Source organism: Heterodontus francisci, unplaced genomic scaffold (genome assembly GCF_036365525.1).
Source record: "Heterodontus francisci isolate sHetFra1 unplaced genomic scaffold, sHetFra1.hap1 HAP1_SCAFFOLD_596, whole genome shotgun sequence".
NCBI classification, from domain to species: Eukaryota; Metazoa; Chordata; class Chondrichthyes; order Heterodontiformes; family Heterodontidae; genus Heterodontus; species Heterodontus francisci.
The window spans coordinates 567152-580651 of NW_027140726.1; the positions used below are offsets into that span (position 1 = coordinate 567152).

Below are 13500 nucleotides of genomic sequence, written 5' to 3' on the forward strand. Positions count from 1 at the left end.
AATACTCACCAAGGCTCTCTATAATTGCACTAAGACATCTTTATTCCTATATTCAAATTCTCTTGTAATAAAGCCAACATATCATTTGCCTTCTTAATTGCTTGTTGTACCAGCATATTACATGAACAAGGACACCCAAGTCCCTTTGAAATTCAACATTTCCCAGCCTCTCACCATTTAAGAAATGCTCTGTATTTCTGTTTTTCCAACCAAAGTGGACAACCTCACATTTCTCCAAATTGTATTCCATCTGCCAAATTTTTACCCACTTGCTCAGCCTCTCCAAATTCCCTTGAAGTGGCTTTGCATCCTCCTCACAACTCAACCTCGTTTTGTGTCATCTGCAAACTTGGAAATATTACATTTAATCCCCACATCCAAATCATTAATATAGATTGTGAATAGCTGGGGCCCAAGCACTGATCACTACCCCACTAGTCACAGCCTACCAATCTGAAAAGGACCCATTTATTCCAACTCTCTGTTTTCTGTCCATTAACCAATTCTCAATCCATGCCAGTATATTCCCCCTAATCCCATGCGCTCTAATTCTGTTTACTAACCGCTTGTGTGGGACCTTATCAAAAGCTTTCTGAAAATCTAAATATACCACATCCACTGGTTCTCCATCATCTATTCTGTTAGTTACATCCTCAAAAACTCCAATAGGTTTGTTAAACATGATTTTCTTTATAGAAATCCATATTGCCTCTGCCCAATCCTGCCATTATTTTCTAAGAGTCCTGTTATTTATTATAGATCATTTATTATAGATTGTAGCATTTTCCCTACGAGTGATACGAGACTAACAGGTCTGTAGTTCTCCGTTTTCTCTCTTCCACTCTTCTTAAATAGTGGGGTTACAATTACCACTTTCCAATCTGCAGGAACCATTCCAGAGTCTACAGAATTTTGATAGACGGAACTAAGAAACAGCAAGGGGCAGAAAACATTGGTGGGAGTTGTTTATAGGCCAAACAGCAGTGGTAATGTAAATTACAATATAAATCTGGAAATTAGAGGTGGTGTAACAAGGGTAATACAGTAATCATGGGGGAATTCAATCTACGTATATACTGGGTAAATCTAATTCGTACTAATGTTATGGAGGACGAATTCTTAGAATGTATGCGAGGTGGTTTTCTAGAGCAGCACGTTGAGGAACCAACTAGGGAACAGGCTATTTTAGATCGAGTATTGTACAATGAAAAAGGGCTAACTAATAATCTTGTTGTAAAGAAGCCTTCAGGAAAGAGTGGCTATAATATGATAGAATTTTAACCACACTACCCTGTTCTCTCCCCATAGTCCTGAACTTTCATTTTAGAATTTTAATATGGGGAGAGAGCGCAGCAGTAGGATTAGTTTGGGATAGATACTGGGCTAGTGGGAGAAAGTAGACCAATGGAACCATTGAAAAATTGCAGCACCGAAGGAGGCCATTCAGCCCATCGTGTCCGTGCTGGCTGAAAAAAAAAACTAGCTGCCCTATCTAATCCCATCTTCCAGCAACTGGTCCGTAGCCTTGCCGGTTACAGCACTTCAGGTGCATGTCCAGGTACCTTTTAAATGAATTGAGGGTTTCTGCCTCCATCATTCCTGGCAGTGAATTCCAGACACCCACCACCCTCTGGGTGAAAAAGTTTTTCCTCATGTCCCCTCTAATCCTTCTACCCATCACCTTAAATCTGTGCTCCCTCGTAATTGACCTCTCTGCTCGGGGAAACAGGTCCTTCTTGTCTATTCTATCTAGGCCCCTCATAATTTTGTACACCTCAATTAAATCACCCCTCAGCCTCCTCTGTTCTAAGAAAACAACCCTAGCTGATCCAATCTTTCCTCATATCTGCAACTTTCAAGCCCTGGCAACATTCTTGTAAATCTCCTCTGTGTGGTGACCAGAACTGTACACAATACTCCAGCTGTGGCCTAACCAGTGTTTTATACAGTTCCAGCATTACATCCCTGCTTTTGTATTCTATACCTCGGCCAATAAAGGAAAGCATTCCATGTGCCTTCTTCCCCACTCTATCTACCTGTCCTGCCACCTTTAGGGACCTGTGGACATGCACTCCAAGGTCTCTCACTTCTTCTATCCCTCTCAATATCCTCCTGTTTATTGTGTATTCCCTCGCTTTATCTGCCCTCCCCAAGTGCATTACCTCACCCTTCTCTGGATTGAATTCCATTTGCCACTTTTCTGCCCACTCAACCAAACCATTGATATCATTCTGGAGTCTACAGCTATCCTCTTCACTGTCAACTAAACGGCCAATTTTTGTGTCATCAGCACATTTCCCAATCATGCCTCCCACATTTAAGTCTAAATCATTAATATATACCGCCAACAGCAAGGGATCCAACACTGAGCCCTGTAGAACACCACTGGAAACAGCTTTCCATTCACAAAAACACCTGTCGCCCATTACCCTTTGTTTCCTGTCCCTGAGCCAATTTTGAAACCCATCTGCACATTCCCCTGTATCCCAAGGACTTTCATTTTACTGACCAGTCTGTCATGTGGGACCTTGTCAAATGCCTTACTAAAATCCATGTAGACCACATCCACTGCACTACCCTCAACAATCCTCCCTGTTACTTCCTCAAAAAATTCAATTAAGTTAGTAAGACACGACCTTCCCTTAACAAATCCATGCTGACTATCCCTGATTAATCCTTGCCTTTCTAAGTGACAGTTTATCCTGCCCCTCAGAATAGATTCTAATAATTTACCCACCACCGAGGTCAGACTGACCAGCCTATAACTATTTGGCCTATCCCTCGCACCCTTTTTAAACAATGGTATAACTTTCGTAGACCTCCAATCCTCTGGTACCTCGCCCATATCCAGTGAGGATTTGAAGATGATCCTCAGAGCATCCACTATTTCCTCCCTGGCTTCCTTTAACAACCTGGGATACAATCCATCCGGCCCTGGTGATTTATCCACTTTCAAGGATGTCAGACCCTCTAGTAATTCCTCTCTCATTATGCTTATTGGATCTAATATTTCACACTCCTCCTTTACTACAATGTCTGCATCATCCCTCTCCTTGGTGAAGACAGAGGCAAAAAACTCATCAAGAACCCTGTCCACATCATCTGCATCCACGTGCAAGTTCCGTTGTACATCTTGATAGGCCCTACCCTTTCCTTAGTTATCCTCTTGCTCCTAATGTACTGATAAAACATCTTTGGGTTTTCCTTGATTTTACCTGCCAATAATTTTTCATGTCCTCTCTTTGCTTTTCTAATTTCCTATTTTACTTCACCCCTGCACAAAGAACAAAGAACAAAGATAATTACAGCACAGGAACAGGCCCTTCGGCCCTCCAAGCCTGCGCCGATCCAGATCCTCTCTCTAAACATGTCGCCTATTTTCTAAGGTTCTGTATCTCTTTTCTTCCTGCCCATTCATGTATCTGTCTAGATACATCTTAAAAGACGCCATCGTGCCCGCATCTACCACCTCCGCTGGCAATGCGTTCCAGGTGCCCACCACCCTCTGCGTAAAGAACTTTCCACGCATATCCCCCCTAAACTTTTCCCCTTTCACTTTGAACTCGTGTCCTCTAGTAATTGAAACCCCCACTCTGGGAAAAAGCCTCTTGCTATCCACCCTGTCTATACCTCTCATGATTTTGTACACCTCAATCAGGTCCCCCCTCAACCTCCGTCTTTCTAATGAAAATAATCCTAATCTACTCAACCTCTCTTCATAGCTAGCACCCTCCATACCAGGCAACATCCTGGTGAACCTCCTCTGCACCCTCTCCAAAGCATCCACATCCTTTTGATAATGTGGCGACCAGAACTGTACGCAGTATTCCAAATGTGGCCGAACCAAAGTCCTATACAACTGTAACATGACCTGCCAACTCTTGTACTCAATGTCCCGTCCGATGAAGGAAAGCATGCCGTATGCCTTCTTGACCACTCTATTTACCTGTGTTGCCACCTTCAGGGAACAGTGGACCTGAACACCCAAATCTCTCTGGACATCAATTTTCCCCAGGACTTTTCCATTTACTGTATAGTTCACTCTTGAATTGGATCTTCCAAAATGCATCACCTCGCATTTGCCCTGATTGAACTCCATCTGCCATTTCTCTGCCCAACTCTCCAATCTATCTATATTCTGCTGTATTCTCTGACAGTCCCCTTCACTATCTGCTACTCCACCAATCTTAGTGTCGTCTGCAAACTTGCTAATCAGTCCACCTATACTTTCCTCCAAATCACTAATGTATATCACAAACAACAGTGGTCCCAGCACGGATCCCTGTGGAACACCACTGGTCACACGTCTCCATTTTGAGAAACTCCCTTCTACTGCTACTCTCTGTCTCCTGTTGCCCAGCCAGTTCTTTATCCATCGAGCTAGTACACCTTGGACCCCAAGCGCCTTCACTTTCTCCATCAGCCTGCCATGGGGAACCTTATCAAACGCCTTACTGAAGTCCATGTATATGACATCGACAGCCCTTCCCTCATCAATCAACTTTGTCACTTCCTCAAAGAATTCTATTAAGTTGGTAAGACATGACCTTCCCTGCACAAAACCATGTTGCCTATCACTGATGAGCCCATTTTCTTCCAAATGGGAATAGATCCTATCCCTCAGTATCTTCTCCAGCAGCTTCCCTACCACTGACGTCAGGCTCACCGGTCTATAATTACCTGGATTATCCCTGCTACCCTTCTTAAACAAGGGGACAACATTAGCAATTCTCCAGTCCTCCGGGACCTCACCCGTGTTTAAGGATGCTGCAAAGATATCTGTTAAGGCCCCAGCTATTTCCTCTCTCGCTTCCCTCAGTAACCTGGGATAGATCCCATCCGGACCTGGGGACTTGTCCACCTTAATGCCCTTTAGAATACCCAACACTTCCTCCCTCCTTATGCCGACTTGACCTAGAGTAATCAAACATCTGTTCCTAACCTCAACATCCGTCATGTCCCTCTCCTCGGTGAATACCGATGCAAAGTACTCGTTTAGAATCTCACCCATTTTCTCTGAGTCCAAGCATAACATTCCTCCTTTGTCCTTTAGTGGGTCAATCCTTTCTCTAGTTACCCTCTTTCTCCTTATATATGAATAAAAGGCTTTGGGATTTTCCTTAACCCTGTTTGCTAAAGATATTTCATGACCCCTTTTAGCCCTCTTAATTCCTCGTTTCAGATTGGTCCTACATTCCCGATATTCTTTCAAAGCTTCGTCTTTCATCAGCCGCCTAGACCTTATGTATGCTTCCTTTTTCCTCTTAGCTAGTCTCACAATTTCACCTGTCATCCATGGTTCCCTAATCTTGCCATTTCTATCCCTCATTTTCACAGGAACATGTCTCTCCTGCACGCTAATCAACCTCTCTTTAAAAGCCTCCCACATATCACATGTGGATTTACCTTCAAACAGCTGCTCCCAATCTACATTTCCCAGCTCCTGCCGAATTTTGGTATAGTTGGCCTTCCCCCAATTTAGCACTCTTCCTTTAGGACCACTCTCGTCTTTGCACGTTCTATACTTCTCTAAGCTTTCTAAAGTATTAAGAATTTTGTGATCATCATAAGCTTTCTTTTTCTGCTTCAGCACAGCCTGTAAGCCTCCAGATAGCCAGGGGGCTTTAGATTTGGCAGTACCACCCTTTATCTTTGTGGGGACATGCCTACACTGTGCCTGTAGAATCTCGCTTTTGAATGCCTCCCACTGATTTGCCACAGATTTTCCTTCCAATAGCTGTATCCAGTCTACTTTCGCCAGATTGCCTCTCAGTTGAGTTAGGCAATGGGATTAGTTGGGATAGATACAGGGCTAGGGAGAGGCAGTGGGGTTAGTTTGGGTTTGATACAAGGCTATGGGGAGAGAGGGGAGCAGTGGGATTAGTTTGGGAATTGATACAGGGCTATGTGGGGAGAGAGCGGGGCAGTGGGATTAGTTTGAGATTGATGCAGGGCTATGGGGAGAGAGTGTCGCATTGGGATTAGTTTGGGGATTGATACAGGGCTATGTGGAGAGAGTGGGGCATTGGGATTAGTTTGAGGATTGATACAGGGCTATGTGGAGAGAGAGTGGGGCATTGGGATTAGTTTGGGGATTGATACAGGGCTATATGGGGAGAGAGTGGGGCAGTGGGATTAGTTTGGGAATTGATACAGGGCTATGTGGGGAGAGAGCGGGGCAGTGGGATTAGTTTGAGATTGATGCAGGACTATGGGGAGAGAGTGTCGCATTGGGATTAGTTTGGGGATTGATACAGGGCTATGTGGAGAGAGTGGGGCATTGGGATTAGTTTGAGGATTGATACAGGGCTATGTGGGGAGAGAGTGGGGCATTGGGATTAGTTTGGGGATTGATACAGGGCTATATGGGGAGAGAGTGGGGCATTGGGATTAGTTTGGGGATTGATACAGGGCTACGGGGAGAGAGCGGGGCAGTGGGATTAGTTTGGGGATTGATACAGGGCTATGTGGGGAGAGAGCAGAGCATTGGGATTAATTTGGGATTGATACAGGGCTATGTGGGGAGAGAGCAGAGCATTGGGATTAATTTGGGATTGATACAGGGCTATGTGGGGAGAGAGTGGGGCAGTGGGATTAGTTTGGGGACTGATACAGGGCTATGGGGAGAGAGTGGGGCATTGGGATTAGTTTGGGGATTGATACAGGGCTATGGGGAGAGAGCGGGGCAGTGGGATTAGTTTGAGGATTGATACAGGGCTATGGGGAGAGAGTGGGGCAGTGGGATCAGTTTTGGATTGGTAGACAATTGACCCTGTCCTGCAATTGCCTGCTTTCATGTCCTGCGATACTCACCAACGGAGCACAGGAGATGGTCATTCCCATTCCTCGATGTCCAGTTTCCTTCCTGGTCAGGATGTTGTTGAGGGTGGTCTGGTGATGGTGGGAAACAAGACGGGCCCTGCTGACAGGTGCTGACTTGATGTCATGTGTCTCTGGGTTTCGTAGTGCCTGTGGATCCTGGCATGGCAGAGCAGAATACAAGGTAAATGGCCTCAACTCCAACTCTGCTAACTATATTGGGAACAGAGAGGGTAGTGTAGGCACATGGAGAAGGGGAGCAAAGCAGGAAATGGAGAGTGGAGGATGAGGAGGAAGTGGGGGGACAGATACTCACGGTCGTTGTCTGCTGAGCCTCAACACTCTGCTGCTGGGTACTTAAAAGATCCTGTGCTTCTTGAGCTTCATCCACTCTGTTTACTGGGAATCCCCGGTGGTGATGGAACGCACTGGGAATGTAGATCTGTCTCTTCCTGATCACATCATCTGTAGAGATTGAAACGGAGAGTGAACGTGCAAGAATGAGCACAGGAGAGCAAAGCAGCGTGTGGGCGAGACTGAGGGAGCGAGTGAGACTACATGGCAGTGCAAAAGCAAGCAAGCATGCAACAGCGAACGAGAGAGTGTGACAGAGTGAGCGTGCAAGAGAGAGTGAGCGCGTGTGACAGAGAGAGAGATAGCCAATTTCAATGGGGTGAGAATGGATCTGGCCCTGGTAAATTGGAATCAAGGATTGGCAGGCAAAATTGTAATTGAACAATGGGCTGCCTGTAAAGAGGAGATGGTACATTCCCACGAGGGGGGAAAGGTAGGACAAACAAAGCCAGAGCTCCACGGATGACAAACGAGATTGAAAGTAAGATGAATCAGAAAATAAGTACATTTGACAAATATCAGGTTAATAATGCAAGTGAGAACCAGGATAAAGGGGAAGTGAAAAAAGATGAGAAGCAAAGAGACTGGCAGCCAATGCAAAAGGGAATCCAAAAGTTTTTTTTACAGGCATACAAATAGTAAAAGGGTAGTAAAAGGAGGAGTGGGGCCAAATAGCAATTTATGCATGGAGCCAGGAGGCATTTCTGAGGTACTAAGCGACTACTTTGCATTTGTCTTTACTAAGGAAGATGTGCCAATGGTATGGAGGGCGCTAGCTATGAAGAGAGGTTGAGTAGATTAGGATTATTTTCATTAGAAAGACGGAGGTTGAGGGGGGACCTGATTGAGGTGTACAAAATCATGAGAGGTATAGACAGGGTGGATAGCAAGAAGCTTTTTCCCAGAGTGGGGGATTCAATTACAAGGGGACACGAGTTCAAAGTGAAAGGGGAAAAGTTTAGGGGGGGATATCCGTGGAAAGTTCTTTACGCAGAGGGTGGTGGGTGCCTGGAACGCGTTGCCAGCGGAGGTGGTAGACGCGGGCACGATAGCGTCTTTTAAGATGCATCTAGACAGATACATGAATGGGCAGGAAGTAAAGAGATACAGACCCTTAGAAAATAGGCGACAGGTTTAGATAGAGGATTTGGATCGGCGTAGGCTTGGAGGGCCGAAGGGCCTGTTCCTGTGCTGTAATTTTCTTTGTTCTTTGTTCAAAGTCATAGTGAAAGAGGAGGTAGTCGGACTAAAAATTGAGCGAGGAAGTGCTGGAAAGACTGTCTCCACTTAAAGGTTGATAAGTCACCTGGACCAGATAAGATACATCAGGGAATACTGAGGGAAATAAGGGTGGAAATTGCGGAGGCATTGGCCATAATCTTCCAATCCTCCTTAGATACAGGGGTGGTGTCAGAGGACTGGAGAATTGCAATTATTACACCTTTGTTCAAAAAAGGGTGTAAAGATAAACCCAGAAACTGCAGGCCAATCAGTTTAACTTTGGTGATGAGAAAGCTTTTGGAAGCAATATTCCGGGGACAAAAATCAACAGTCACTTGGACAAATGTGGACTAATTAAAGAAAGGCAGCACGGATTTGTTTATGGCAAATCATGTTTAACTAATTTCTTCGACTCAGAGAGTCATTATGGCACACAAGGCCGCCATTTGGCCCATTGAGTCCATGCTGGCTGTCCTTCAAGCAATCCAGTCAGTCCCATTCCCTGCTCTATCCCCTTAGACCTGCAAGTTTCTTTCCCTCAAATGCCCATCAATTTCCGTTTGAAATAACTCATTGTCTCTGTTTCACAACTCTTGAAGGCAGAGAGTTCCAAGTCATTACCACCCACTGCAAGTTCTTCCTCATATTCCCTCTGCATCTCTTTCCCAAAACCTTCAATCTGTGTCCCCTAGTCCTTGTGGGAACAGCTTTTCTTTGTCTACCCTATCTAAACCTGTCAGAAATTTCCACACCTCTATCAAATCTCCCTTGCTCTAAGGAGAACAACCACAGTTTCTCCAACCTAACCTTGTAGCTAAGTTCCATCATCCCTGGAACCATTCTGGTAAATCTCCTCTGCACCCTCTCAAGGACCCTCACATCCTTCCTAAAGTGTGATGATTAAAGCTGGATGCAATACTCCAGTTGGGGCCTAACCAGAGCTTTATAAAGGTTCAGCATAACCTCTCTGCTTTTGTACTCAATGGCTCTTGTTATAACCAGGTGAGAAAGGTGTCTAGGGTTCCCTCTCAGCCTTCACCTGGTCTTATTGTAACAGGATTTAATTTTTAAACATAGTGTGTTTTGAGCTCCCCCTTGGTGAATCCTTGTTCACCGCTTTCCAATTATAAGGCAAAGAAATGAGCACACCAGGTTTTCTTAGGTTTAAAGAAGAAAAGTGAAATTTATTAAACTTAAACTCTAATTCGGTTAACGTCTGCGGATACAAGCTGCGCCCACGCTAGCATGCATACGTGATACGTAAATGTAAATAGAGACAGAAAAGAGGAGAAAAAATAGAGAGGTTTGAGACAATATCAGAAGAGTTTCTTGTTACTGTGCTTTGAACTCACTGTAGTCCTATTGTAGGTAATTCTTGCTTTTCCTTGGGGCCCAGTATTGTTCTTAAACCTTGTTCACTGTGGAGACTTTTCTCTCTTGGGTTTCATGTGTGTTCAATGCATCTTTACTTCAGTGAGAAAGAGATGGGAGCAGACAGGAGAGAGATGTTCTCAGTCCAGGAGCAAAGAGCTTTGAGTTTTAAAACTCTGTGGCAAGTTCAAATTCAAACAGCGAGTTAGTCATGTGACTAAACTGGTCTGACCAGGTCTTCTGTGTATTGGAGAAGCAGGGACTGGGTCCTTTGTTCCAACACCGTCTGTAACTACGCAAAGAAGGTCTTTCCTGCCACGGGCCTGGCAATTCCTTATAATTGGCCCTCTTTTCTTCCTAGCAGCAATTTTAAGTTTTAATGTTCATGTGGCAAAATGTGTGTCTCATTCTTGTCAGGTGAGCACTTGAAACGCCATAGCATACAAGGTTACGGGCCAAGTGCTGGAAAATGGGATTAGGATAGGTGCTTGATGGCCGACATGGACACGATGGGCCAAAGGGCCTGCTTCTGTGCTGTATAACTCTATGACTAGGTGGGGGCCTGCATGACACTTCCACACCCAGGGAAATGAAATGCGATTTTAAAAAAAACTGTGCATTGCATTATAAGGTTTGAGAGAAATAAAAGATACGGAAATAAAAACCATGCATTTCTCTCATTCATCTCCATTCATCCATCAATCTTAAAGCCCATTAAAATGATCTTTTCTGGCTGCCAATGCTGCTTTAATCCCAATAGCCATGTGGTTCTTTGGGGAAGCTTTTCTTCAGTTTGCCCATTGCCATGACTGCCGAGGGTTTTGTTCCTGTTGAGGTCATTTTTTTTCCAGGAGAGTTAAGAGTGGACGGGTCTGTTCTGAACTCTGAGTCATGCAAAGACTTTTGACTTCAGGGGATGGGTAGTTCCCTTTTCCACTGACTGTGCGGGAGCAGTCTTTGTTAATCTCTCCTTTGTTCTCTGGAACACTCCTACCTGCAGGTATGTGTGCAGACTTGACTGGCCTCTTCTGTGGCACTTCGACTAGGTGAGGCACGGTTTCTGTGCCCCCTAGAGGGCTCTCTTTGTCTCTGAAGGTTCCTGTAAATGCTGTTAGAACTCTGGTTGGGTGCTTCTAGAGTCTGCATTTACTTAGGAGGATGTGGGGTCTAACTTTTCAAGTTTTTTGGGGTTGGCTGACCAGATGGGATTCCTTTAACCTGCCCTCTAGGTCACTTTTTCCCCTTCTCTTTCCAAACCTTTGCCAGATGTATGCCTGTCTGTCCCCTTTTGTTCTCAGCAGGGGTCCCTTACAGTTCACCAGCCCTCTGCTGGAGGGTCCTCCTAACACCGATACAGGACTTGAGGGGTGCAGATTTCCCTGTAGGTTGGGGTTTCCCCTCAACCTGGCACATGTGGCAACTCCTGCAGTACTGCACCACATCTTTGTGGAGTTTTGGCCAGTCAAACTGCTGTCTTATGCGGGCTCTGGTCTTTCGTATATCGGCATGTACAGTCACTGTAGTCTCATGGGCCCTTCTTAATATTTCTCTCCGGTACCTCTGTGGCACCACTAACTGGTGAATTACTGTCCACTCCTTGCTGTCAGGTCTGTGAGGAGAACTCCATTTCCTCATCAGTACCTCATTCTTTAAATAGTAGCAATCAGGGACTCCCTCTGATTCACTTTCAGACTGGGCAGCCTGTGCTAACTCTCACAATACTGGGTCAGCTCACTGAGCCTCAGCTAGGGAAAATCCATTTAATTAATTCCCTGGGTCTCCTAACTTTCCGAAGAAAGTCTCAGACAGTCAGACCTCATGGTCATCTGCCTGCAGTGCCAATGCAGTCTCCTCTGGGGAAGCTGGTTTGATCATAGCCTGATCCACTACACATTCAGGGACTCTACAGGGGACCGTCTCCTGGCACTGCCCTGTCTCTCTGACCATCTGCGGTCTTTCTTTCACTACACTGGGGGGGGGGGTGGTGGTGGGGGAGGTGCTACCACCTTCACCGTCGCCAGATCATTACCTAGGAGCAGGTCAACTCCGTCCACAGGCAAACTAGGGACAATCCCTACAGTCACCAGTCCCGAAACTAGATTGCACTCCAGGTGCACCCGGTGTACAGGTACAGGTATACACTGCCCTCCAATACCATTCACCACCATTCTGGTGTTCACTGCACTCTCTGCGGGAAAGGTCAGGCCTTTTTCCAGTAAAAGGGATCTAGTGGCCCCTGTGTCCCTTTTTACTATGGGCTTGCTTGCCCCACTTGAGGGATATGGGGTTACTTTCCCTTCAGAAACAAAACCCTGATAACCTTCAGGAATCCTATTAACTTTTCCTGTACTGGCCGTAGTAAGCTTCCTGGGTTGCACACTTACTGCAGTTAAAGCCACAGCTTGTTCTGCTGTGCTTTGCATTAGGTCCCCGTCTTCACTGAGCGGGTGTGCCCTGATTAACTCTAGCGGTTTCCCCTTTAATTTCCAGCAGTCAGCTTTTAAATGCCCTGCTTTATTACAATGGAAGCACACAGGTCTCCAGGTCTCACGCTTGCTCACGCTTTGGCCGGAGAAGTGCCCCCTGTGTCTCCTGCTTTCCTTTCTCTCCCAGGCTGCCAGGGCGGAGATCACCTTCCCACCCTTTGTCCTTTTCGGATTTGTGAGGGTGATTGAGAAAGGTTCTCCCCTGGGAAACAACTTATAAATTAAAGCAAATTCATTGGCCAGAATGGTCGCTTGCTGGGCTCCCTGAACCCGCTGCTCCTCTACTTGGGTTTTTATTGAGAGTGGGAGAGTGTTTTTAAATTCCTCTAACAGGATTACTTCTGTGAGAGTCTCATAGCTGAGCTGTATTTTTAAAGCCCTCAGCCTCTGGTCAAAAGCCAGCTGCTTACTTCTTTTAAACTCCAGATAAGTTTGATTGGCTTGCTTTTTGAGGGTTCTAAACTTTTGGCGATAGGCTTCGGGTACGAATTCATATGCCCCAAGGATAGCATTTTTGGTCAGTTCATAATTTGATGAACTCCCATCTGGCAACAGGGAATAAACCTCATGGGCTTTTCCAGTTAGCTTGCTTTGTAGTAAAAGAGACCAGGTCTCAGCTGGCCATTTTAGTTGCCTTGCCAGTTTCTCAAAAGACACAAAAAACACTTCCACATTTCACTCATTGAATTTTGGAACTAATTGAGCGAGCTTAAGCAATTTTGTATTCAGCTCTGAATTCTGCTCCTCCATATTGGCCATGCTTTCACTGGGGTTACTCTGTCGTCTCCTAGTTAACTCAAGCTGCTTCAACGCTAGCTCTTCGCATTCTTTCTGGAATATTCTTTCTCTCTCTCCTCTCTCTCTCTCGTTCATTCTCCTGTCTTTCTCTTTCTCTCTCCTGCCTTTCATTTTCTTCACGTTTCCTCTGTTCCAATTGTATCTTTGCTAGCAATACCCTGTCTGGGTCTGCTTCTAACACTGCTTCCGCTTCTTCAGATTCAAAGGAAAAATGGTGGGCCGCCTCCCTGAGGAGTTCAGACTTCCTCACCTTGCCACATACAGTGTTCCCACACTGCTCAGCCATTTTCCTCAACTCCTCCCCAGACAGTGCTTCTAACTTATCCCAAGTTACTTCACGCTGGCTTGGAGAGCGACTAGTTTTAGTTGCAGACATGTTAGTATTCAATCACACACAACCACAAGAAAATCTGTATTAATCTTGCTCTTTTTAGACTGGGAACAATTTGGC

At 45.4% G+C, this 13500-nt stretch overlaps 1 protein-coding gene across 1 annotated transcript in view; it reads right to left on the bottom strand.

Annotated features, from left to right (window-relative positions):
* Positions 1 to 13500, bottom strand: part of mapk15 (mitogen-activated protein kinase 15) — a gene marked incomplete at its 5' end in the record, with an annotated part of 263793 nt that overhangs the window by 17415 nt on the left and 232878 nt on the right. The window contains 2 exon segments of the mRNA XM_068025957.1: positions 6814 to 6978; positions 7136 to 7284. Of these exon segments, the coding sequence (XP_067882058.1) occupies positions 6814 to 6978; positions 7136 to 7284 (314 nt within the window).